General features: G+C 47.7%; 1 protein-coding gene and 1 long non-coding RNA gene across 2 annotated transcripts; one reads left to right on the top strand and one right to left on the bottom strand.

Annotated features, from left to right (window-relative positions):
* NMNAT2 (nicotinamide nucleotide adenylyltransferase 2) lies at positions 1-26,670 on the top strand. Its single transcript, XM_062602240.1, has 11 exons — positions 1-191; positions 18,851-18,939; positions 19,653-19,720; positions 20,438-20,516; positions 22,292-22,421; positions 23,073-23,153; positions 23,269-23,313; positions 23,947-24,023; positions 25,048-25,149; positions 25,393-25,460; positions 25,561-26,670. Exons 1-11 carry the CDS (start codon positions 107-109, stop codon positions 25,661-25,663), a joined length of 927 nt encoding a protein of 308 aa, XP_062458224.1. The 5' UTR covers positions 1-106; the 3' UTR covers positions 25,664-26,670.
* On the bottom strand, positions 8,187-9,834 carry LOC134155270 (uncharacterized). The gene is made up of 3 exons (XR_009961482.1): positions 9,437-9,834; positions 8,957-9,274; positions 8,187-8,301 (listed from the first exon to the last, which is right to left on the bottom strand). It is a non-coding gene; the product is annotated as an uncharacterized LOC134155270 (long non-coding RNA).
* Positions 26,671-27,138: the final 468 nt, after the last annotated feature.

The following is a 27,138-nucleotide window of genomic DNA, read 5'->3' as shown; positions in this document are numbered from 1 at the left end:
CCTCCCTTCCTTCCCTCCCTCCCTCCCGCCGCCGCCGCAGCCGCACCGAGACACAAAAAGCGGCTGGGCAGGGCCGGGCAGGGCCGGGCAGGGCCGCGCCGGCACCATGACGGAGACCACCAAGACCCACGTTATCCTGCTGGCCTGCGGCAGCTTCAACCCCATCACCAAGGGCCACATCCAGATGTTCGGTTAGTCCCGCTGGGACCCCGGCAACGGTGCGGCGAGGAGGGGGAGGGTCGGGGCAGCACCGCGGGTGGGGGTCAGTGTTTGAGGTGCATTTTGGATGGTGCAGCCCCGTTCCCGGGGGTCCACGCGGCAGAGGCGGGGGGGTGGGGGTGGGGGGGAAAACCACGGGGCAACCCCAGCCGGGCGCTGTCCGCGGGGAGTGGTGCTGCAGGCGTCGCTGGCGGAGGCCGGTCCGGGCCTCGGCTCCGACCGCACCGATAAACCATCAGCAGAAGGGCTGGAGTCCAGCCTCGGGTTATGCTTCCCTTAAGATAGCGGGTTCTCCCCGCTTGCACTCACCTTGTCACGCTCCCGCCCCCAACAACCCCCCGGGGTCTGTCTTGGCAGGGGCTCCTGGTGGTATTTGTAACTTGCCACTTGCCCATTTGGTCTACTAGTCTGTGCTCGCTGCAGCACTTTTATATCCTCTGTGACCGGTGAGGAAGGGAGGGACTGGGCCAAGCAGCTAAAGATAGGTATGGCAGAAGCGTACAAAAATATAGGCAGTTAATTGAAATAATGGAATGCCCACCCTTTAGATTGATAATAGGTCTAAGGAATCTGAAATGCTCATGTGAGACGATTGATATTACTGGGCATCTGTGAGATGATCCAAATGATGGGGATGCTATAATCACTGCTACAGCCTGTTCAGGCAAGACAAGAGGGAGGGAGGAAGAGAATGAGGGAAGGATGGAGAAGGAGAGGGAGGAAGGGCAGCCTCGTTAAAGGCAGTCTGACACGCCATAAATACTGACAGTTCAGGTACATCTTGAAATGCCTGGAGATCCCTATGCAAACAGTGACCTACCTAGCATGGGAAGGAGTTCTGTGAGGGTGAAGTGTCCACTACAGACCACTGAAAAAAAATGGGAGTAGAAAGATCAGCTACTCTAATATCCCTTTTTGGAGTGCAGAAAGAGGAACCACCCTTGACGCCTGATAAGAGACTTGGGGCTGGGGAGCTGATGCTGAAGGTCTTGTGCTACAGCTGGAGAAGCATCCCTGGGGTTTCTAAGAGCTGTACATAAATTTCAAAGCACAAAAATAATTGATATCAGCTTGGGGTATTTCTGCATCAGACACTGTTTTCGTAGAACATAATGAGTTGGGCAGTAGGCTAGAAAAATGATGGTTTTTTTGGATGCAAATGATCACGTTGTTATTCCACTTCATAAGTGCCCGCAAAATGTAGCCCTGAGCACCAATGCACCAGAAATATCAAAAAATCCTATCCCAGAAGCTAAAAAGCTGCAAATAAGGAACAAGAGGAACTATTTAAAAATAAAAATAATAATTAAATGAAGTTACGGGGACTTGGCTGATAGAAGCAACTATTGATAAAACATAGTTTCTATAATTCACATTATTTAGTCCTAGATAACATTTTGATTAAGAAAAGTAATACTAAAAATATCAATGTGGCCCATATTCAGTGGACTAAAAACCAGTATCAAAGTATATTTTAAAAGATAAGGATCAGTGAGATATTGATAGGCAGCGGGTATTTTTAGGAGACTTGCAACGAGGTTTGTTTTTTTTTTTTTTCTCAGTACTGTTCAGTATCTTTGTCTATGACCTGGAAGAAAATACATAATCCCTGCCAATGACCCCAAAGTGTGTAGAATAGCAATTAATGATGGTAATGAGTCAGTTGTGCTGCCTGATTCAGGTTGTTTAATAAAAAGGACTTGTTCAAACAGTGAAGTCAAATGCAAAGTCATATGGTCCAGCAAGGAAGAATGCTTGTCAAACATAAACAACAGGCAAATGTCTTCTGCCAAACAGTGACTGTGTCAAGGACTGAAGAGTGATTGTACATAGCTCACTGAATACAAACTGTGTGATGCTGTAAATAAAGCAGCAAATACAATCCTTGTAGATATAAGCAGGGAAACATCAAGCAAAAGAAGAAAGGTTGTATTATTTTCCTGTATAGCATCAGCAAAATCCTTTTTAGAAGAGCAGTAATAAGAATTATGTTAGCTTCGGAAGCCAGGCTTTGTGGCAAGAATCTAGGAAGGCTCAGTCTGAATCTATCCTTAAAGGTGTTAAAGAGCAACTTAATAATGGCCTTTAAGTATCTGCTTTGGGGACAGATATGTCATATGTGATAGAAGGGGCCTCCTTAATTCAGTGGATTAAGGACTAGTGAGATGCCAGGAGCAGTCTGGGTACTGCACAACGTCAAACTACATATATGGTTTTGAGTGAAGATAATCAAGTAGGAGGACAAAGTACCTGGGTACCTGATGGATCCTCTGTCACCTGAAGGTTGTAAATCAAGACTTGGGTATCTTTCAGAAAGATATGTTTTAGCTCATACAGAATGGCTTGATGTAGAAATTTTGTATGCATATGTCCGGTAGACATGCTGGAATACAAGTCTTGAAATACCTGGTAGGGAAAAATGAGTCTTTCACAAGTAAAGGACACAGAATTTAGCTTCTAAATTCCTGTTCAGTTTTGTTTGAGGAACACTTTGCCCCAAGTCTAAAGGGATAATCAAGAGAAGCCATGGGAATCTCAACCAAAATCTGTGTTACTTGTTTAGCTCTGTGCTATGAGTCCAACCGAAACAGTACAGCATCCTGTAAATGTTGCATTTCAAACAGCTGAATTTCTGCAAAAATATTGTTTTTATCTTTTGGAAAAATATGTGGGGTTTGTGATCCTGACAGGAGGATTTTTTTATTTTTTGTGTAGTATAGAGAGATACAATTTATCTATTAACACATAGCACTAATTAAGCCAAAAGGAAGTATAAGATTTGCACTGTAGACATACCACTGTATGCTAACCATAATTTTTCTCAGTATGGTTCTTGCCATTTTTTATTCAGGCCAAAAGCCACCTTTGACAATAGGATTTTTGCCTGAGTGAGAGATGGGTTAATTGTTTGGAAGTCTCTTTTAGTGAGGGAAAGGTTTCCACTGACTTATTTTTTCCACCAGTCATGTGAATTTAAGACTCCGTATCACCATTATCCTTGGGTTTCCAGAAAGCTGGTATTCTTCTTACAATACCAGACCTGCAACTGCAACTCACCACTGACCCTTGCATCAGTGCAAAGCTGAATATATATAAACAGGGCTCCCACTGTCCTCTGCCAGTTACAAGACTGGGTAACTAGGACTCACCAGATGAGGCTGATTCATGTCTATGTATATAAAACTAATATCATACATATAAACTAATACTTAACATAAGATATATAATATATAATAAAAAAGTAGGTGAGATATGGTGCTGTACAGCCATCCATACGAAAGGGTTGAGACAAACGCCCACATAGCCCTGAAAACACTCCGAGTTATTTGTGGTATCAGATGTGCTTTGAGATATACTTATGTTCTGAGTCACAAATTTGAGTTGTATTTTCTAGCTTTATGAGGCTGTGAGAAACAGGATGCTAATGTGGTGGGGAGGAAAGGCAGGAGGAGAAAAGAGGGCAGAGGTTGTTTCTAAAACTTGACATGAACACTGGTGGCCTTTAGTCTGGAATAAAACTCCATTTATATCCCAAAGAGGTACAGAGAAGGAAAAGCAGATCCCATGCAAGAAGTTTTAGTAACTGGAGAAAAGTGAGATTCAGAAGAAAGTCCTGTGTAAAGCTGCATGAAAACCCCACTGCTGGCTGGTACTGGGGAGCTCAGCTGCTTACATTGGCTGGCATGGCTGATATACACCCAAACTCAAATCAATTCACTTTAATTTCCCACTGACACTCAGAGCAATACTTAGCATGGGATAGACGTTTCACCTGCTTCCCCTGCAGTGTTTGATATTGATTTATTTTTCCTGTTGTCTTTTCATTAATTTTTCTTAAACTGTAGAAGAAAAAGGCTTTCTGTAAATGCCCACTTTGCCCATTTTGGCAGGTTAGACGTTCTTTCTTGCCTTTTTAAAGTTCTGAAATTCCTTACAACCCAGCATTTCATATGCAAACTTCTGGTTTCAGGGGAAAAGTCTTGTTCACAAAACAGTTTTATTTCTGCCCCGTTCTAAGAGTAGCTTGACACAGATTCACTTCCAGGGCTTGGGTCACCTCTCAAAATCGACCCTTTCTGACACATCTCTGTCCCTCTTTATACCTCTGCTCATCAGAAATGTCATTCAGATGTGGCCTTCTCATGTGGTCTTGGTACCTTAGGTGTTTTAAACTTGCTTAGCCATAGCGTTTCACACCCACTTCATTTCAAACAGTACTTGGACCTGGATGAGAACAGAAAAACATAGCTTGTATATAGGGTGACTCCTGAAAGTCAACAAATCTCCACTGTTTTTCCCTTCTCCTCCTTTTTTGTCTTTAGAATTAATTTTTCCCTCTATCCTGCGTGCACATTATTGAAGAGAATTTATATCCCAACCAGGAGCTTGGCAAAAAGCATATCTGATGGAAGACAATGAAAGAGGACTCTGCCATCAAAAGTAAAACTCTCTGTTGCATGGCTTCTTAAGAAAATTTGAGCAATTAAAAATCCCACCAAGCTGCTTTTTGATTATTCAACACAGCCCTTCTAGAGGAGCAGCACTGAGGTCTGCTGCATCATGTAAAGAGGGTTGTGAGATGAAGGGATGCAGTTTTGCAAGTAAAAAGGTAAAGAGGGAGGAAGAGGCAGGAGCTGAGGCTTTTTGTAATGGTGTGTGTTTTTAATATCCTGAATTTCCAGAATTTATTTTTCTTATTTTGTTGAGATGACTGAACTGCAGAGCAGTTAAATGAGAATATCACCGGCTGGGACATTGCTGGGAGAAATGCATGAGCAGAATGACAGCTCACCCTTACCCCCTCTTTCCTCTTTTGCTTGAATGCCAATATATGTGCAAATGTCCAGAAGCATTCCCTCCCCCCCATCTAGCAAAAACTCATCAGGAGCTTGAGAGAGGCTTTGCCTCTGCCATCTGCAACATGAGTAAGAAGTCAAAGCCTCTGCAAGGCTGCCTCATGTTTCCATTTTGTCTCCAGCCTGAAATCTGAATGTGTAATTAACTGGAGCAATCGATGGAGTGAGAGGTGGGTAATGGGATTCTGGGAGGACATGACAGTCAGTCCGGTCCTGATTGAGTCCCAGCTGTGCTCTGCATAGCTTTGGCACGGCTCAGGGAGCTCAGGCAGCACAGGCAGAGGGGCAGTGGAAGGATCAGACCTGGGGCAGAGCCAGAACAGACATTACTTGTAACACCCTGGTTGATTTATTGGACATGGGGAGTTGTAGCATCCATGCTCACCTCTCAGCAGCTTAAGCTGATGCTGGACAGGCACTGCAACACACAGAGGAGCTTCCACTGACACCCAGGCTGCTGAAATCACAGCAAACAGCCAAAATCTTTCACAGGTGCAAAGGGTCTGGTAGGGCCCAGCCACGTGCTCCTGGCTCTAAGTGGTGGCAAACAGTGGAACCTGTCAGCCCAGCCTTGTGCCTTGGCTAGTGAGTCACCGACACACCTCCACTCCCAGCACTTGACCAAAGTGTGCTGACACTGCAGTTTCTTGGGTGCTGTGCCTTGAGGGAGAGCAGGACTGCAACACCCATGGCTCTTTTGGGTGCTATTACATATCAGTTAATGTCACATTCCCATCACTGTACCCCATACATACATGGTCTTTATCACCAGCTTCTTATATCTCAAGCATCTCATCTCCTGTTTATGGCCCAAAGAGAGGAGTTTTCCCAAGCATCAGATTAAACTCCATCAATAACTACTCAGGGATTCTTTTAAAATATTTATAAGCTCTTAAATATTTAGCAGTATTTATTACAGTCTGTGAGACATTGTCTCTGACAATGCCACCTCCCAAAATATGCCACATACCTCCTTTTACTTCCACTGACTATAAACAAATCCTGCTGTGAGAAATCCAGTCCTACAACCTCATTCAAGAAACAGGGGCCCACTTCTATTTAAAAACTGTTTTCACTTACTAAGGTGCTCATACCTCCTGCATCATCTTTTCTGATACTTTTTCACAGCAGCTGCGCAATGCTGAGGGTATCAATTACCTCAATGTTAAACACCAGCAGTGGCAGTCCATGTCTCTCATGTGACCTTGGGCAAGTGACTTTATCTGTCCCAGCTGGTGCAATGAGGGGGACTTGCATCTCAGCTTTCCCTACCAGGCTGCTGTGGGCTTGTGTCAGGTACTGTAGTGATGGGGAACACAGGTAGAAGCAGCTCACCATTAGGCTGATCTTTGTGCATCTGAGCAGCAGCTGCCCCAAAACAGACATCCTCATGCTTGCATGTTCTGGCCTTCAAAATGCCTTCTGTCAGCAAGGCAGGGGGGCTACAAGAGGTCCCTGAGCCGAGGTAGAAGGCACAGCCATGCACTGGAGCCAAGGTCAAGATCACGTCCCACCACTTGTGGCGAGGGATGGCAAGGGGCAAGCAGAAGCAGTCCAGCTGTGTTGAATGTGCAGCAAAAGTAACCTGAACCTTAACCCTAAGCCTAACCTTAACCCTAACCTCCACCTGGGACCAGGGAGCCAAAAGCAGCTACAGAAAGACCTGACAGAAATGATGGCGAGAATGGCAAGGCTGCTCTGTATTTTGAGATGAGCATGCCTTCTCTGGCTTTTATAACCCATGAATTCAAGCTTTCCTGTGATGCCAGAAGTGCCCAGCCAAGCAGGGATAGATTTTCGGTGTGCCTGGCATGGAGAAAGCCGGGCAAAGTCAGTAGTGCCCATCACAGCCCTGAAAACAAACCAGGAACAGGGTACAACTGTAGTCCCCCACAGAGCAGCTTTGCTTGCATTTTTTGATAGTGTGCAGTCGTGACTGGAGAAGATAAACCTAGGTCAGGAGCACTTTTTTCTTTTTTTCCTCTCCCTTTTCATCAACTGATTTCCTTCAATACGCCTGAGCTGCTGGATGTAGCTTGGTCACACCAGCAAAAAACTGATAAATCCACACTTTGGGAACAGAAAAATCTGGAGTCTTTCAGAATACCTATTTTCAAGAGCCACTATAGGGCTTGCCCCACAGGAGGAGAACTGGGATAAGTCGGTTTTGGAGCTGAAGTAGGAGGCAAATGCAGAGGAACTGCTCACAGGATGGGTGGAGAGCCCATCTCTGAGCCAGACAAGGAAGGACTTGCTCAGTGACGGCTCCACAAAGGTTTCTGCTTTCATTGAAAATCCAGCAGCCCCTAATTGAGCTTAAGCCATCCCTGAGGAAATAACATTTTGCTAGGGCTTATTGGCAAGAGAAGTTAGAAAATCCAGTTTTTCCAGAAAAATCTCACAAGCTGGGCTGGGAATGCCAAAAGGCATAGCTTTACTTCTGGTGCCTTCGCTCTGTGCAAAGGCATTGTTGATTCTTCTTCTGCGGAAATGGAGTCTCACGAATAGATCTATGAAAGAGAGGGTTTTGCTGAGCCACACAGCCAGGCAAGACACAGCAGCAGGAATGGGAACATGACCACTACAAGGCTGAAGTCCTACCTTGGCTGCCTTCACCACTCCATACAATCACCAGCATCCCCCTGGCCTTTCTGCATTTCTGTAGATGGGATGTTTTCTGCCTGCGCAGTCCTGGTTCAGCCAGTGCAGATTCTTGCCAGGATCAGCACCTTTGGATGCTTTGCCAGCAAAGACAAACCATGGGTCAAACTCACAGCACAGGGATCAGCCCCACGTAGAGGCAACCCAAGACCAGCAAAGAGCCACGAGGCAAATGCTCCCCATCTCTATTCCACTGGGAATCAGGGACTGTAAATCTGCCACTCCTGGGAAGGTTATGATCCTGCCACGCATCAGCCTGAAGGAGCAGCAGTACATGCGCCAGGGTGTACAAAGCACTGCCTTTGATGTACTACAATGGCTTGGAAGTGAAAACAGAGTGCTTGCACGGGGAAATTAGGGTAGTGGAAAACAAGCATGGAAAGCTTTTTTTTATTATTTTTTAATTATTATTTTTATTTTATTTTTCCATTCCATTAAGAAAAAAAACCAAACAAAACAAAACACTAGGTGACGCTGATTTCCCAGCTGGTGGCTAGCTGAGATGGGACCTCTCCAGGGAAGAACACTGAGGTGCCTGTCCTACTTCAGATGTGCCACCCACATCCTGGTGAAAGGGAAATACAAAATCAGGCAGGATAATGAAAATATTCACTAAGGGCCTTTTGCTGCTACCCTTGTCCTGTTTGACTCTATCCATGGGCCCATGGCAATAAAAATCATTTCCAAACAGAGCAGTCAGGACTATTTGGAACACCCTCCCCTCTGCTTGCCAAACAGTTTATTTTTGCTCCTGATATTTAGATTCTTATCAAAGCTGAGATAGAGCCACAGAATACCAGCTCCAGGCCAGATTTGCTTCGCAAATTGATGTTGCTTTACTGTGGGTGGCACATTTACATCACTTTACACCAGCTGGAGAGCTGTTAGCCTTGAAAACCCTATAGGAGAGACGAATTTCAGCTGAAATCACTGCAACTGCTTTCTGCCCAGTCTATCTGCAATGACGCTTATTCCTCTAGTTTGTAGTTAAATAAACCCAAGTGCTCAGAAGAACATTTACAACTATTGCTGGCAAATGCACCTTTTGGCACATTTCTCTCTAAAAATCTAAGGAAAGTACTACACTGGAAGAGGAAAACTTATTCCACTCCACCATGCTACAGTGTGCATGCTGTACTCCTTGCTGACTTACGGAGTGGCCAGCTAATGCACCAGCCACAGAACAGTTCACTTCAATGCCATGCACACACTCTTCTTACCTGGAGATGCTTAATCCCTCTCTGAAGGCTTCTAAGCAAGGTGCTTCCATGCTGTCTTGTAGCAGGAAGCCCAAAAAATATCCTTCTTCAAATGAGGTCTTCATCCATTTTTATCTGTTAAGAGTTGTTTCTACCAGGGTGCTTCCCTTTACCTCACCAGCTGAACACCTCTAAGATGCCCAGGCAGCAGATCCGGGTGTCAACTACCAGGTGGAAGGTGGTCCACCTTGGCAGAACTTAGATGCCCATCCTTCAGGTGAGACCCAGTGAGGGGCTGAGCATGTTCCTCCTCTCCTTGTGATACCAGGATGGAAATCCCTGGGCAATAAATTGTATCACTTTTCCTTAGAAGTGGTGAGAGTGACAGCACTGTGCGTATCAGCTGCCTGACATAAAAGTAGATTCAGTCCCTACCTGGGAGAGCTGGGGGCAGCTTCAACTCGAGAAGCAGCTGTCCCTAATTATTCTCATGTTGCTCACCTCATAGGTATTGCCTGCTCCCACCTGCTGCACCAGAGCAGGGTGGGATTCTCCAGTGCCAAAATGTGCTTTGGCTTGGATTACTTTGCCAGACTCTTCCTCAGATGCTTCTTCTCAAGCTCTGGGGCCTGGAGAGTTTCTTCCTGGGCTCTTGTGTGCCTTCTCACATGCACCACCCCTTGCAGAACTCCAACTGTGAAAAGAAAAGGGGAAAATAAGATGCTTTCAATTTAAATTTCAACTTCAATGATGTAAAATAAGTTTCATCTGGAAACCCAGATCACCTGCAACCAGCCAGGTTCCCTGCCCAGGCCCCATTTTGTTGGGTCTCTAGTGAATGCTTTGCTATTTTTAAGTCAGCTCACTGTGACTCAGCCTTCAACCTTTTTTGTGGTTTGGGGTTGGTGGTTTTTTTGGTTTTTTTTTTGGTGGGGGGGGTGGGTTTGGTGGTTTTGTTTGTTTGTTTGTTTGTTTGTTTTAAACATTTTATCTCACTTTTTCTGCCATGAAACCATGAGTGGTCAACAGATGGTGATAGCATGAGTCCTGTTAGTCATCACTCAGGTGGCTGTCAAAGTTGGAGGCTGGTGGGGAGCCTGGTTGGGCTGAGAGGTTGGAGGGTCAGATGCTGCAGTGTCAGTTCTCTGGGGCCTTTCATAGCATCTGCTTCCATGAGGAGTTTTGAGATATTTGGTGGCCAGTGCTTTTTTCAGCTTATGGAAAGCTATTAAAAGAAATGTGCAGCAATGACTGGAGCCATTTAGCATGGAAGTCCCTTCCAAATTTGCTACTTCTACGGTGCCTGGGTGCAGCTATGGGCTGACAGGGGGTGGTGAGGAAATGCGTAACAGATCAATTAGCTCGGAGATGAAAATCATTAAGTATTAGAGGCTTAATAGGATTTTTCTACCAACCAAAAGCCTCCTGGGAATCTGACTGACATCATCTATGAGGCGCTGAGCTTGAGGCAGGACATGCTGTTTGGGTCAGTGGGACACACTGGTATCTCCCCAGGCTTCCCTTGAGAAGGGTCAACCCTGTGATGAAGAACAACTCTCTCCCTCTCCTCCAGATTCTTTCCAGAAGAAAAAAACTTCCCTGGAGAGTGGTCAGGGCCTGTTCTTCTGGTAGAAATGTTGTCCCTCCAAGAAGTCCAGAGTGCCAGTGTTTTCCCCAACTCTGTGGTGCAGCTGTAGGTGAGGTGTGGATAAAGACACTGGTTGGGGCAGAAAAAGTAGCCCTGGGGTAGGGAGAGGTGGGCTCTAAGATGAGTACATCTCTGATTAATGTGTTCTTGATTTGGAGTTCAGAGTTATATATATATATATATGATTTGGGATTTTTATATATATATGTATATATATATATATACACATACACATGCACCACTTAATTAGGCTGAGAGTAACTGCTGGCTCCTTGCCAGAGTTGGGCTCGGGCTAGGAAGCAACATTTAGGTCCTGCAAGTGCTGCTAGCTCGAGAATAAAACAAAGTGTGCTGGCGTATCTGGGTCACTCTCTCCTGCAGGAGAAGGTATTTTAGACAGCGGGAAAGCACTTGCCTTGCCCTTGGCACATGTGGCTGCATCCCACCTCCCGTCTAAGGATGCTGGAAGCCAAATTGCTCAAAATGAAAATGGGACATCAGGGAAATGGTTTTGCCTTCTCCATCACTCATGGCTGTGCACCCTCCTCTGCGCTGGCTCTCAAAGAGCGATTTAGACTGCAAAACTTCCTTGCCTCACTGCTACTTTGTGTGTGTTTTTAGAGAGCTGGTGCAGAGCATGAGCAGGCTGCAGGCTCCCCCCTGGGGAGAAGGGCATAACTCAGAGTTGGCTGGTGGCATTCCTCTGTAAAATAAAAATATAAGCAAAAAGAAGAAGGAACTCTCAGTGGTGTAGCTGAACCAGGTAGAAAAGCAAAGCAAACACAATTTAAAATTACACCTTGAAAAATTGAACATGAGGCATATTTGATTTCATTAACATCAATTTAGGTGATGGAGCAGTGCCAGAGCAGCCAAAACATTGTGATTACATACACTTACTGAGAAACACCAAAGGGAAACATCTTTTAAATAAGCACTTATTTCCTATTTGGGAAGCAGGAAGATATTTTTTCATTCAGTCTGGACAAAATCATCACTTACCATTTCTGTAGCCCTGGACCGTACCCTCTGTTTTTCCTCACTGTTCCCTTGCAGGAAAGTGGTGGTGCCAAAAATATTTGAAATGCAGTTGCAGGGGAGAGGGAGCAGCAGGGAGGTGTCACCAGTGCTTGGAAAAGGTCTGAGTGTCACCCCTGTTTGCTCCCCAACATAGCAAGGCTAAGGTCAACCACCAGCTGCCTCAGAGGGGTTGTGCTGGGAGGCATGGAGCTGGGAGCTGTGGCTGAAAGGTCTCCACTACACAAGCACACTGCCAGTGGGCTAATGGATGTCTTGGCTGGGTCCATCACTGGTAGTTTATTTATGTCAAGAATGTTTAAAAGCCATGCGGGCTGTCTGAAGCATTAAGGACAACTTACACTGGAAAAGAAATAACCTTTTCTCTTCTAACCCAACATCTTTGCATTGGTGTTGCAGGCTATAAAGTGCTCATAGAAAATGAAAACACCAGAGGGTGTTTTCTGAGGTGCAGTGTGGTCTCTGGACATCACAGGCACGAAATGGTCCAGGAAAGGGGTGGGACAGAAGGCTGAGCTCAATGACAACAAATTGGTCAGAAATGCAACAAACCAATAAAGAAGCACACTGAGACTCCTGAGACTGATGGCTTTTCTGACCAAAATCTACTCTTTCCCAGGCAAAAATCTTTGCACAAGGGGGGGGGGGAGGAAGTCAGGAGCTGCATAGACTGTTGAGTGTAAGGAATACAGATGATAAGAAGAATACAAACCTACTGCAGTGTGTTTGGCATTAGCCATGTCTGCAGGGAAACCACAAACCTGATCACCCCAAGCAGCGTCTTTTGCATGAAAGACACAAAAGAAAAATAGTACAAAAAGGCCTTTTTTGAGAACATGGACCTAGGGATTTTGAGGAAGCACCACACTATCAGAGCAGCCACAGCAGTTCAAACTTATGACCCAGCAAACCTAGTGTCCCATTTCCAGAAACCCACAAGAATGACCACAGCCATGCTTGCGTGTGGAGCTCCTCAGCTTAGCCTCATACCATGCAATGCCCTGGTTTCTTCATGTTGGAAGACTCAAGGACAGCAGAAGACCTGAGGGCAGAAGAAGTCCCAAGGATGGCAGGAGATCCAAGGACATCAGGAGAGTCACCTGCTTTGCCCTTTCTGTGCCAGCCATGATTTCCATTCTGTCTCCCTGTCCTTGCTGCCCAACTTCTACCTGCTCCTCACATGGAGCCACATTGCTGATCACCCATCGTTTCAAGGTGCTGCGACCCACACTTCCTCCTGCACATGGCAGGAGGTGTTGCAACTACAGCCTGGGGTGGGGAATGAACTACCAACATCCCTGAGGTCTCTTACAAGACCTAAAGCCATTTTATCTTGCCTTGTACAGAGGATATGACTCAAGGCTTGATGAGCTGACACATTCTAACAGGCTTGGCTATGGCTGCTGGTTGCCCTCTCCATTTAGCCACTGAAGCCAGTTTAAGAAGAATCAATCTGTAGAAAAAATAAACGAAGATTTAAACACAGCATCATGGTTACAGTGTGGAAGACCCTAGATGCTGCAAACTAATGCTGCAGTCTTGCGGCTGAAGCCATGGTTGGCTGAAGCCTTCCCTGGATTCTCTGCCCCAGCAGTGAGGGTGGCTCTGCTGCAGTGCCAGCCCTGCTAGCAGTACAGCTCCTCTCCAAATGGGATTTGAGACGTCCTTTAAGAAAACACAATCTTTTTAAAGGCTTTTGCTTTGAAGTGGACGGCTGTGAAGGTCTGGCTTAGATTATGATTACATGAACAAGCAAACCAGCAGAGCCATGAGCAAGCCAGTACAGTTACTCAGTGGATGCAGCCCTACAAGCAAATGGATGTGCACTGCCTCAAAACCAAATGAGAATGCACCAGTTTTAGAAGTGAAGAGATGCTCTGCAAGTTGTAGGCAAGGCAGGACCAGAAGGCAGGTCTTCCCATTCATGGTTCAGACCTCTCTTTGCCACACCATACTACTGCTTTATAGCCTGCACATTTGTCCGAATACTTCCCTTGCAGAGATTTAATAGTCAGAGGGGTTTGTTTTGGTTTTTTTTTGTTGGTTTGTTGTTTTTGTCAATGCATATTTAAATTCTGTTTGGTATTTCTGATGTAGACATCAAGCTCTTAAAAATGTAGATCCCAACTTTTATATATCTACTTCAGAGAGCAACATTGTTTTTACAGGTTTCTGTAAATAATATTGTGCAGGTTAAAAACCAAATGAACAATTCTGATCGCAACGCTGAGCACCAACGTCCATCTCCTCCCAACAGCACACCCTCTGAGTACTGCGAGGCCAGTGACACCTCAGCATCCCATAGGATCTGTCCTGCTGAAGCTGTTTGCCTTGCTGTAGAAACAGGCAAATATTTTTTCCATCTGCAGTTCCAAGTATTATACAGGTTTCCAACCTTGGGTTTCCAATCATTTGCATATATATGTAAGAGAGGAGCTGTTTTCTGCAGGATAAGACGTTTTATGAAGGCAGGCAATGGTGGTAGAGATTGGCATGAACTCCTGAGAGCAGGAGCTGAGATGATGTGCCACCTGCATGGATTACACTACCTGAAGATCCATGCTTGGTGCTGGGGTGTTTAAATATAGACCTTGAGAAATTGACAGGCAAAATTGTTGGTTTTTGCCAGCAAAATTCAAGGCAAATTAATACCATCAGTCACCCTTGAGACTGTGGAGTTATGTGTAAGGAGTTCAGCTTGTCTAAAGAGGGAACTTTATAAAGGTGCAGTACAAGGCATGGAGATAAACGGATCAGTGTTTTTTATCTTCTTTAGACAAGTAAAATCAAGTCAGGGCAAAGCAGGGATAACGAAATGATGTGCTCATTTAAAACACAGTGGCATCTTTTCTGTTAGGAAATTTCCTTTTTATTTTGATTTGCATTTTTAATTGCATTACAATATAAAGGTAAATGGTGGTCCATTGATATTGACTTCTCTGCACATCCGAAACCACAGCTCTCCTGTGAGACAGCATGCATCAGGGAGGATCCACTTTGGCTTTTTCAAGACCATGCCTGGATTTTGTCCCTGCATGATGGCAGCTGGCTCCAAGCTTTCCAGTTGTCTTCTTGCATGTGCTTCCAAGGTGTTTAGGGTAGCTTTCCTGTGAACCTCCTCTGCTTGTAGGCTCATCCAAAACCAATTCTTCACTCCTTTTAATTCCTCTTCCAACATCATAGCTCAATTCTTTACAGTTTTTTTTGGGAGTTTTTTTGCTGTAAATGTCTCTCAGTGATGTTTTCTGTAACTTACGCCTTTTCTTTTCAATCTAGAAGAGGTCCTGGAACATGATTTAGGTGAAAGATACCAGAAAAAGCAGAATCAGGGAAAAAATGGCCTTTTTTTTTTTTTTCTCTCACTCTTGATTGATTAACCTTGAAGGCACAGATGGAAAAGCCAGTAACATCAATAAAGGCAAGCACAGAGCATTGGAAAGGGAGAAGTGCTGCTGGTATGCCCTGATTCTTCTTTTTAAAATACAGAATGGAGAAGAAAGAGGTTTTTTTTTTCACATTTGGCTTTCTGGGCAAGTGGTTACTGAGGGCTGCCATGGTGTGCTGCAAAGGGAATCCCAGCACCCATGGAGTTTTATGGTTTAACTTATGGTGCTGGTTCAAAACCCCTCATGCATGAAAAAGAAAAAAAAAAAAAGGATAAAGAAAATCCCCAGAGTACTGTATTTTTGTGTGTATGCTCCTCCAGAGGGTGCTTTTCCAGATACCCCATGAAGCACCGATAATCATAGTCATGCAGAGTTGGGTTTGGTCCCTTCACTGCACCAGTGAAACCCGCTGACAGATACAGGTGCTCCCACACAGGTCTCAGCAGACAAATAACCAGCAAAGATGAAAAAATATGGTTCAAACCAAACTGCTGGAGTTAATCCCTTCAAGCTCAGGATTTTGAGGGCAGGGAGGGAAACTTTCAGTACATCTAATTCAGGCAATTGGATTTTACTCCCTGCACTGATCATATGATACAAGCCCTTGTTTCTCCCTCTTGGGGCTGGCATGCCCAGGGCACAAGAGCTGGGATGGAAGCCAAGGAAGGGATTTCAGGTGAGTCTGAGGAAGAGGTTTTATCGAGGCTGGCAAATCTGGGGCCTGTGGCTGCTCAACATGCTGGGAAGGGGGGAAAGTCCACGGCAACTATAGTTCCTTTGTTGAATTTCAACCGGCCCCCAATGTGCCTGGGGAACAAGGCAGTTGCAATACACCTAGAGGGAGAGTTTGCGTAAAGAAAGTGGGTTATACAGCTGCAAAAGCTTGGCGGCAGGTGTTATTGCTGCTGTGACCTGAAAAGATGGGACTTTCCATCTCCAGCATCAGTGTCAAACTCTCTTTGCTTCCCTGAGAGCATCTTCAGAGAAGCACTGGGGTGCGAATGTATGTGCTCTGGGTCAGGGGAGGGATGTTGGATGTGGGAGGAGGCACCCATGGGAGTTTAGCAACTCTTCACCAGCATTTTTATCCTGCCTTTTGGAAATGCCAGCTCAAGGCTGTGCATCAGGCTGAAGGGTCTCTGGTAAATCTCTTGGTGTGGTGTGACACAGGGAGGGAGTGGTGTCAGAGCCATGTGGCTGTTGAGAGACTAGCTGAGGTGCAGGTGGTGGGTACCACAGAAAGGGGACCTGGGGAGAGCCCAAGGATGACTCAGCTGACACTAAATAGCATGTGTTGGTGGGGGGAGGAGCAAGAATTTGAGGGAGAAAGGGCTGAAAGTCAAAGGAGTCAAGTGTGTCAGGAGGTAAAAGCATCATGGTGAAGAGCAGTGACGAACATGGGTGCAACCCTATGAGGCATTGACAAAGAGGTTTTTAGAAGAGGAGGACATAATTGTCATTGCCCAAAGCCCAGGGCAGCCCTGCCTGCAGGCAGAGAGGGAAGCAGGATGAACGGCTGCATCAGGACCAGCCCAAGGAAGGAAGGAAGAGAAAAATAGTGGTGGGAAAAGTGCCCAAAAGCAAGTGAGACTTTGGGCACTGGCTGGTAACTGTGGCAGGGACCATGCTGTGAGTGACACTGCAATTGCTCTCATAGCGGAGCTGCTGTTCCCCAAACAGACAGCTCCATCTGTCTGTTCAAGACCACACAGGGTAGACCCCAGGAGCCCATATGCAGGGCATTTGAGCCCCCACTTCCCAGTGCATGCAGAAAAGGCTTCCCCCGTCCCACTGGGATGATGTGCTCTCAGACCAATACTTCCACTCCTCTATCAAGGCTTCATACTGCAGGAGCAGCTCCCAGCAACTATTTTCCGTGAGTTGGATCAAGCAAGGGGTGACCAGAGTCTGAGCAAGCAGGGATAAACCTGTATTGGAGCTAGAGGTCAGGAGCTCACCAGCAGCATCCCAGCACTTTCCAGGAGAAAGGAGCAGATGTGGACAAACATCTTGGTTCTGTTGTGGTGCTCCTTTTGGTGAATTCTTCAGTATTTCCAAAACAGTAGCACATGAGGTGTTGGTCTTGTGGTGAGGATGGCAGGTATCCATCTGTGCTAAGCACCTGTGCATAAAGCCCTGTATGAGATGGCAATTCTTATACAGACTGTCAACCAGCAGCGCATCTTAAAATCACAAACTCACAGCATGGTTTGGGTTGAGAGTGACCTTCAAGGATCAGTTAGTCCAAACCTCCTGCCATGGACAGGGACATCTTTCATCAGGTTCCTCAAAGCCCCATCCAACCTGAACTTCAATGCTTCCAGGGATGGGCCATCCACAACTTCTCTGGGCAACCTGTTCCAGTGTCCTACCACCCACATTGTAAAAAAATTTCTTCCTTGTACCTACCTAGCTCTACCCTCTTTTACTTTAAAACTGTTGCCCCTTGTCCTGTCACTACAGGTCCTGATTAAAAAAAAAAAAAAAAAATCTCAATTTTTCTTAGAAGCCAACTTTATGTATTGGAAGGTCACGAGAGGGTCTTCCAGAGCTTTCTCTTCTCCAGGTGAACAACCCAACTGTCTCAACCTTTCTCCAATTCTTAACCTCTCTGACCATTCCCATGGCCTCTTTTGGTCCTCCTCTAACAGGTCTATGTCTATCTTATACTGGGGCACCAAGAGCTGAATGCAGTACTCCAGGTGGAGTCTCAAGAGGGAGGAGTAGAAGGGGAGTATCCTGTCACTGGACCTGCTGGCCACAGTGCTGGTGATGCCCCCAGGACATGATTGGCTTTCTAGGAAACAAGCACATGCTGCTGGCTCATGTTCAATTTATCACCCACCAGTATCCCTTTCTCAGCAGGGCTGCTCTCAATCCATCCATCCCCCAGTCTGTAATGATTTCCTCCTGCAGGGGTTGCAGCCAGACACTGACATATGAGCCAGCAAGTTTTCTGCTCACAAAACAACAGGGGTGTCCTTGTACCCCAGTGGTAGCAAAGGCAGTGGGTTTTGTCATTATTCAGTTGGGTTTTTTAAGTTCGATCGTATCGTTGGGCTCCTTGTCAAAGTGATGGTTGAGGTTAGGAGATGCTTTCCAGCTGTTAGGAAAGCTTTTGGCTTATAGCAAATCGTAGCAGGTGAGGAAGGGAGAAGTTATGAGGAGAGAGAGGATGAACACAGCTTATGGGCAGAGAAAAAGGAAAGGAAAAAGGAAAGGAAAGGGAAGGGAAGGGAAGGGAAGGGAAGGGAAGGGAAGGGAAGGGAAGGGAAGGGAAAGGAAAGGAAAGGAAAGGAAAGGAAAGGAAAGGAAAGGAAAGGAAAGGAAAGGAAAGGAAAGGAAAGGAAAGGAAAGGAAAGGAAAGGAAAGGAAAGGAAAGGAAAGGAAAGGAAAGTGAATGAACCAGCTTCATGTCTCTCCTCGTGAGCTCAGTTCCTCCAGAGCTGCTATAAGAGCCTGGCTCTGCAGAGCAGTTCTTGTTAATGACGCAGGCTCTCGGCTGTCCCTCTGATGTCCTGACAAGGTGGTTGAAGGCGGTTTTGAGTCTGAAAGTGATTTAGCTTTTGCTAAAGACCTGCCTTCTTCCACCAAATCCTCCTCCATGCAAGGTTTAAGATCCCCAGGAAGGTCCATGCTCAGCATCCCCAAGGATAGCACTGAATGAAATGGATCGTAAAAATGAAGCCAGCCCTTCACTTGGTTGCCTTCCCTACCCAGTACAGCCAGAATGAGCTGCTCCATGGGCATTGGACAAAGCCAGTAGGCAGCAGTGGGGCATTATGGGACTCAGTGTGTCCAGTTGAATCCTCCTGCACCCTTTTTCTTGTCCTTCTCCTTCAGAGCGAGCCCGGGATTACCTGCACAAGACCGGACGCTTCATCGTCATTGGTGGCATTGTCTCACCCGTGCACGACTCCTATGGGAAGACGGTGGGTTGTCCCCATTCTCCCTTTCTGCTGCCTATATGTTATGGTATCTCTGAAGCCAGGGTCAAGCACTGGGCAGCACTGCATGCACCTGTCCTTTCATGGATCTCCTCTGCACAGGGTAGCTCTGGACCATGGGAAGGTCTCCAAGGGGAGAGAGATTATGAAAACACTCACTCTTTAGAAACTGCAGCAAGACCCTATAACCAGCCAAAGTACTAGACAGCAAAAAGAAATGTTCTCTCCCAAAGTGCTGGTGTTGATCTTGTTGGGTTGGTTTGGACTTTAGGGTTTTTTGTAGTTTTTGTTTTTCTGAATGATTTCAAAGCAACAATGCAAACAGGGGCCTTTAAAAGCACTTTCTAGGGTGGGGAAAATCCAGATTAGGAGAGTAAAGAGTTTTCTCTCCTGAAAGCTGTAGAAATTTCATCAAGAAATCACCATCCCCATTCTGGCATCACTGTAGTACAGGCCTGAGAGTGGTGGTGCTGAGAAAATATCACTGACCATTGCATAACCAGGGCTTAAGCAAGTCAGGGACTCCTCCCCTCCAGCAAACAGGAATTTGAATAAATTTCTGTGAGCAGGAGAGAGTCCTTATGGCCTGTCTCATCTGAATGAGCCCAATGCTCTGCCCGGGAGAGTTTGCAAGCCAAGGCTGGCCACTGCATCATGCTTGCTTCCCATAACTGTTCCTCCATCACCCTCTCTTGCAGGGCCTGGTTTCAAGCCGGCACCGCCTGACCATGTGCCAACTGGCTGTCCAGTCCTCCGACTGGATCAGGTGAGTGCAAGAGCCCACAGCTGCAGCAGCACCAACAGCCCCTGCCCCTTTCCTGGCACTGTGGTGGTAAAGTCCTGCATGGAAAGTGGAAATGCCACCAGCTGCTAGAGCTCCAGGATGGACTTTCTCTCCCAGCCAAAGCTTAACTAAAAACTGGAGGTCTTCCTCTCCTAGTCCATCAAAGAACAGATAAGTGTTACACCATCCTTCAAGGGAGCCCTTTGACTTCAGGGGATCTTGCCACCCCCCAGCTTCCCCATTGAATCTCTGGTGTCTGGGTAGGCTCAAAGTCACCCAGCCCACCCCAGACTTGTGCTGTGGCACCTCCCCTTTCTATACCTGTAGCACCAGCCCACAGTCTCTCCCCTTCCCAGCACTGCCATGTGGCATGTGGTGGCTGAGGTGGGATCTGAAACATCTTTGGGCTGTCCTCAGAAAACAGGGTTGTAACAGATGTAGTTACATCCAAACCAATGAAAGCTGTTTAGCTGGGGACGGAGAGTGGATAGATGTCCAGGCACATATTCAGGTCTCCAGAGCTATTTGAGAGAACAGAATCGGAGAGCTAAAGGAAGGACATGGTCCATGGCAGTGCTGGGCGAGTGATGGTGGCTGCTCATGGCACTGCTTGGCTGGCCCAGTGGGGAGGAAGCAGCATGGCCAGGAGGTCAGGCAGTGAAATCAGCCAACCGTGTTGCCTTGCTGTGCTCCACATAGGGTGGACCCCTGGGAGTGCTACCAGGACACCTGGCAGACCACTTGCAGCGTGCTGGAGCACCACCGCGACCTGATGAAGGTGAGGCAGCCCTTGTGCCGTGGATTCACCCGGGGTGAGGCTGTGGGGAAAGTGCAGGAGTGGGGTGCTCTTGCACCAGCATATGCACATCAGCAACTGAAATATGGCTGGGGCAGGCAGACAGATGACATGCAGGAACATGCCTGTAATCCTGACCCACAAGAGGTGTGAGATACTTTGTCAGAGCCACTTTGAGCTCCTAGCACTGATGGCAAAAGCAAATTGAGCCCTCCAGCTGGAGCCAGCAACAATCTCAGGCCCATGCACACCAGGAGGGGAGTGCGGTGAAGGAGAGGATGGGCATAAGCCAAATCATTAATGTGGAGTGTTTGCTCTACCCTGAGGGACAGAGAGGTAGATGAGTACCCCCACTCACCAGTGTTGTGGTTTAAGCATGGCCAGCAATTAAGTACTTAATTGCTTCCTACTTACTCTTTCCCATCCCCAGTGGGATGAGGAGGAGAATCAGAAGAAAGTTTAAAACCCATGGATTGAGATAAATACAGTTTAGCAATTGAAATAAAAGTAAAACATAATAATTAATAAAGATAAAAGGAAATAAAGAGAGAGGGAGGGAGAGGAAGGAATAAACCCTGCCTCCCTTACCCCCAAAAAAAACCAAGTGATGCACAATATAATTGCTCACCACCTGCCAACTGATACCCAGTGCGACCCAAGCAGTGATCTGGGCCTTCCGGGTAATTCTCCCCACTTTATATCCTGGGCATGACGTGCTGTGGTATGGAATACCCCCTTGGCTAGCTTGGGTCAGGTGTCCTGTCTCTGCTTCCTCCTGGCTTCTTGTGCCCCTCATCAGTGACAGAGCATGAGAGGCTGAAAGTCCTTGATCATGATAAGTGCTACTGAGCAACATCAGTGTGTTAACAGCATTGTTCTCCAATTGAAGCCAAAACACAGCATTGCACCAGCTACTAGGAAGAAAGTTAACTCTAACCCAGCTGGAACCAGGACAAGCAGCTAAGATGAAACCGATATATGAACCTGACAGAGTGACTCAGCAGGCAAATCCAGCATTTGAGAAGTCCCTGGAGAGCACAAAACCCAGGACAAAAAGTCCCTCCAAAGCCCAGGCAGGCCTGAGAGCCAAGGAGGAAGGTGACTGCCCTTGGGTTACTGCAGGGAGGGGGGAGCAGGACTGCTGCCAACACTTGGATATAGTGAGCAAATCAAGGACAGGAAATGGATAAAACAGCATCATACAATCTCACGGGCAGCCCAGACAGGAGGCATAGAAGAAGCATTAACCAGCCTGGCAGGATGTCTAGTGCATCCAGGGACTCTGGTGTCAAAGCCAGGGAGCCTCTGGAGATGCTTTCCTTGTCCTGCAGGGACTGGTGAAGGAAAAGAGGTCACATTTGCTCCCAGGATAATGTGTAAGCTGCTGGCTTTGCACCACCGAATCATCAGACACTATTTTTATTTGTTCATCAGCAGTTATGAGCACCTCCATGTGTCAGGGGCAATGCCAGCTGCAGGCAGCATGGCTGCAGCCCTGCCAGCCTCATGGGTGCACACAAAAAGTTAATCCCACCATACCCAGCCTTAATCACAAGTCATTATTCACAGGGTCCTGCTAGCCCTAGCTCTATGTGGTGAGGTTGGAAGGGGCTGGGGATCCTAAAGTGAGGCTGGAGTTACGTGTCACTGGAGATAACTTCAGCTTGGGTTGCAGAGGCTCAATACAAAGTCATAAAGGTTTTGGGAGGTAGCTGGGGTGAAGGCACAGTTCCAGTTGTATCTCTCCTTTGTTGCAGAGAGTGACTGGCTGCATCCTCTCCAATGTCAACACACCCTCCATCACTCCTGTGATCGGCCAGCCCCAGAACGAGTCCTCACGGACCATCTACCAGAACAACAACAACGTCTCCAGCAAGCCCACTGCAGGTAGGTGACAGCAGGGTAGGGAAGAGGGGAATGAACATCCATCCCTCACCTCCCAGCTACGGCTGCCAAGCATTAGGAACAGTGATTCATCATCTTATTTTTGGGTCAGATCATTCATCAGTCTCCAAGCCCAGGGTTCGGTGAGGACATGACGGAGTTAGCGTCCAGTGCAGCAAGGGGAGCCGAGAATAGCTTAAAATAGCTGTGAAATCTCACTGGGCTTCAGCTGGATGATGTCCACATGGTGAAATCAGCTAAGAGAAAAGCTACCTGGTACTCACAGGATGGGGTACCCACAGGGATGAACTGGCAGGAAAAGTGGTATGGCTGGATCCCCCAAGAGCTGGTGTGATGTGGGACACAGAGGTATTAGCTGGGGATAAGAGGGGGCATTACTTAAATCTCATAAAAATGAACATCTTGTATTCTTTTTAGTGGTTATAGCTGTCCAACTTGTCCCTTCAAAGCACAGCATAGCACTCTCAGGAATTAAGGCTGTGGCATGGCTGTGTTTGCTTTGGAGGTAATGGGGAGATGCTGAGAGCAGTTCCTGCTCTCAGGCACAGGAGTATCTTGCAGGACCAGGGTGGCCAAAGCACTTGCATGAGTTGGTCACACAGCTTCTAATTAATTTGCCTCCTCCACTTTTAGCAAAGATCCTTGGGAAGGTGGGAGAAAGCCTGAGCCGGATTTGCTGCGTTCGCCCACCCATGGAGCGCTTCACTTTTGTGGGTACGTAAACAAAAGGTCTGGCATCATCTCTGCTTTCACTTCAGTCCCCAACCTTTCTCCCAGCCCCATCTTCTAGGCTGAACACCAATACCTCTCTTTTGCTTCCTTTCCTCAGATGAAAATGCCAACTTGGGGACAGTGATGAGATACGAGGAGATTGGTGAGTACACACACACCCCCTCCACATCACTCTGACTCCTCTGGGTCAGTACTATGCAGCTCAAGGAGCAGTTGCATGACAGATCCTGTGGTGACTGAAGGGAGCTGGATCATCTCACCCTGGTGCTAGCTACCAAAGAAAGGGAGGACATCAAAGTCCTCTAAGATGAGCAAGGAAAACCTCTGGTGCTTCACCATCAACTTTGCTAAAGCAAACACAGCCATGGCCAGGGCTTTGAGCGGTCCCCTGGGCTCTCCATATTGCCCTGTGGCTGAAGCCCCTGCAGCAGATTACAAAGCAATTATGGGTGCCTGTAGCATGGAGAAATTACTCTTTTCCCCAGGGATACCCCACCTCCATGGCTGGAGCATAGCCATAGTTGAACAGCGTGTAGCAATGCTCACAACAACCCAGCAGCATGGGAGAGGAGCTGAAATAAAGTAGGGGGAGGTATTTGATGTTTGGCACCAGTAGGGATGTGAGAAGGGACATGGGATCTTTATCAGGACTTCTTTTGGTAGGTGAGATCTGTGCAGAAGTTTCCTCCCCTAGAAGTGCAATGGGGAGGAGGGCAGGGAGTGCCTGCTCAGCCCCATTTGTTCCTACCTGAGCTTCTCTGCTTCTTCTCTTCAGAGCTTCGCATCTTACTGCTCTGTGGCAGCGACCTGCTGGAGTCCTTCTGCATCCCTGGTCTCTGGAATGAGGCAGACGTGAGTCACCACTGCTGGGCACCCCTCTGTGCCCCTCCTCCTTAGGCTCTCTTTCTCCCCCCTGCTTCCCAGACCCAGCGCTCCCAGGAGCTGTGCCCAGCATCCCCACTGCCTCTTCCATCCCAACCCTGACCCTACTTCACAGGCAGCCTGAGGGACAGGGTCTGCAGCAGAAACTAGATTTTTCTGGCACCAGCCCTAGAGGAGGAGCTGGATTACCAACCCACATACTGCCCTCAGCAGTCAGCGCACTGCTGGCAATGGTAGCTCCCCTGGCTCTTCACTGAAATCAGTCAGTCAACACAACCTGACCCCTTCCTTGAGTCTGTCAATCATTTCTAAAATCAGTTACCAAGTCTTCAAACCTGAGGTTTTTAGAAACAATTAGTTGGCAGATATCTCCTCTGAAAGGCTGCAAATTCTGAGATGAGGCAAGTCTTGAAGCCCAGCACAAAGGATGCAAAAATTTGATGTCAAAAGCACAGGCAGAGGAGGCATTCTGCACCAGCAACACCTCATGTACTCCTGCTGCCTGAATTTGCTGACCTTGCACTCTTTTGGAAGGACCTGGTTTGTCTCACCTGAGATGGGTGTGAGCAGCAGGAGCCATCCCTACATGGTGGCAAACTTGGCCACCAGCCTCAGCTCAAACAATCTTGGAAGAACAACCCTACAAGGCTTGTGTCAGAACCAACCCATCTGTCCTGCTCACAAAGCCTTCCAGCAAGGCAGAGGTCATGCCCTCCTTGGGCAACCTCCTGCTGTCATTCTCCTTTTACCATGATGAGTCCTCCCTCAACATCTAATGATAAGATTCAACCCTGTGCCTTTCTACTGCAGACCACTCACTATGCCTGCCATCACTTGATTCCAAGTTTTGGCCAAATGCCTTTGAGATAGTCTCAAATTCACTTCCTATCTCCATCCATAGCCCAGTTTTCATGGTATGGGGTGGTGGGGGTAGGCAGCAGCAGGTTTTGTGTGGGGTGGTTATAAAGCTCTCCCTACTTTGGGTTGCTCCTAGATGGAGGTGATTGTTGGGGAGTTTGGGATTGTGGTGGTGCCCCGTGATGGAGCAGACCCTGACCGGATCATGAACCACTCATCCATACTCCGCAAGTACAAAGTAAGTGGATGCACATGTGGTCAAGGAAGATTGCAAGAGGACCAAGAGCCTCTCTTTACCCAAGGGAGCACTTCTGCCACAGGGCACAAAATGTCTCAAGGCCAGATGCTCCCAGCTGCTAGGTGGGGTGGGCAATGGGGCCACAACAGCAGCTCCCTGACTCCTCTGGGGTGGAGGGGCTGGTGGTGCAGACACCTGCTTTCAAGCCATCCCTTCTCTCCCCTCTTCCTTCTTGCCCCGCAGAACAACATCCTGGTAGTGAAGGATGACTCAAACCACCCCATGTCGGTTGTCAGCTCCACCAAAAGCAGGTGGGTGATGTAGGGCAGCTCCCACAACAGAGTGGGAAAAGGGGTGCTCCCCAGCCACCCAAGTGGGTTCTGATCACTTTCTCTCCCCCCACACTCCCAGACTGGCCCTGCAGCACGGGGATGGGCACGTTGTGGATTACCTCTGCCAGCCCGTCATCGACTACATCCTCAAGAGCCAGCTCTACATCAATGCCTCCGGCTAAATGCCAGAGGTCTTGCAGGGAGACAGCCCTCATGTCCCACCTGCCCACAGCTCTCTGTCACTCTTCTCTCTCTCTCTCTCAGTCTGTGCCTCCATCTCTCTGCCCACCCCATCGCCTCCTGCCCGTGTCTGCCTCTCACCCCCGGCGCCAACGCTCCATTGTGCAGCAATGTCCAGGGAACCGCAGCACGGCCCCAAGGAGAATGGTTTGGTCTGTTTTTTCAGGGAGCCACCCTCCCCCTCACACATGGGGAGGAAGGGGGGGACCCGAAAAAGAGTAGCTCTGACACCCCCCTCCCAGCATGTCACTGGGAAATGGTCCCACTGGTCCGTCCTCCCAGCATGCTCAGAGAGGGGCTTCCTCTTCTGCATCATCTTAGAGTACTTAAGCTCAATGAATCTAGGTGAACTTTTTTCTTAAATAGTTTTAATGTGAGCCCTTTGGACCTCTCACCACGGTGACCAAATGAATCCTGGTTGGCAACAGGCAGTTGTAACACAACTGGCTCAGTGCCCTGTGGCAGGTGAACTTCCTCAGGCTGGGAATAGGGCAACCCAGCTAACAAAATCTTCCCCCTGGCACTAAAAAATCTTGGATAGTGCATTTCTGAAGGGAAGCAGAGCCTTGGGAAAGCATGGCTGCCAAAACATTACTAGGGGGAGATGTCATGTCTCACCTTTCCTTGGCTGCAAGTGACTCCAACTCACCCTAGGTCACCCCCTAGGCAAGCGGAGTTGGGGAGATGCTCTACTCTGACTCAGTGTCAGAGCAGGCAGCCCTCAGCATCTAGAAAGGGACCCACCATTTATGAAGCCAAGAAAGGAGGGAGAAAGAAGCAAGTGATGACCCCCAAACCTGGCTGAGCTTCGTGGGGGCTGGGTCCATCCCCATCCTCTAGCCTCCAGATCTCCATTTCTGTCTGTAAACTTCCTCCTTCTCCCTCCGCTCCTGCCCTCTTCCTCTCCTTGAAGATTTTGTTAAATGCATGATACTTCCCCCCTCCCAAACTGGCTGTGGCTACTTTGCACATCCCTCAGATCATGCCAGTCTCCTGCTCTCCTGCTTGTGATGTGCCCCCAGATGCCAGGGATGGAGTCTAGTGGAGGTGATCGTGTCAAAATCAGGGCAGGTACCATGGAGCAAAAGACAATTATTTAAGTCCTGAAGAGTGGAGGGCTGCTGGAGCAGGCAGCTGTCCTGCTGAGCATCCCTGAGGTGCAAGGACCCTGCACAGCCCCTGGAAAAGGTCACCGCCACAGGAGGAAGGTACAGTCCTGCTTTACTCCTCACCTTTTCCCCTCCCTTTGCTCCATCTAACCTTGTATCACTTTGCTGCCTATAGCTGCTACAGTGGACATCTGCCCACTCCCCCACAAATTGGGCTAACTAGACGCAGGCTACCCCACACCACCACCATCCCCCAAAGCATTTCCCATGCTGGCTTTGTGGCTTTCCTAGGGTGGTGCTGTGACTAG

This window comes from Pezoporus occidentalis, unplaced genomic scaffold, assembly GCF_034315485.1.
Source record: "Pezoporus occidentalis ecotype Australia unplaced genomic scaffold, CSIRO_AGI_Poc_V1 ctg76, whole genome shotgun sequence".
Taxonomy (NCBI): domain Eukaryota; kingdom Metazoa; phylum Chordata; class Aves; order Psittaciformes; family Psittacidae; genus Pezoporus; species Pezoporus occidentalis.
This window is presented reverse-complemented; position numbering and strand designations above follow the sequence as displayed.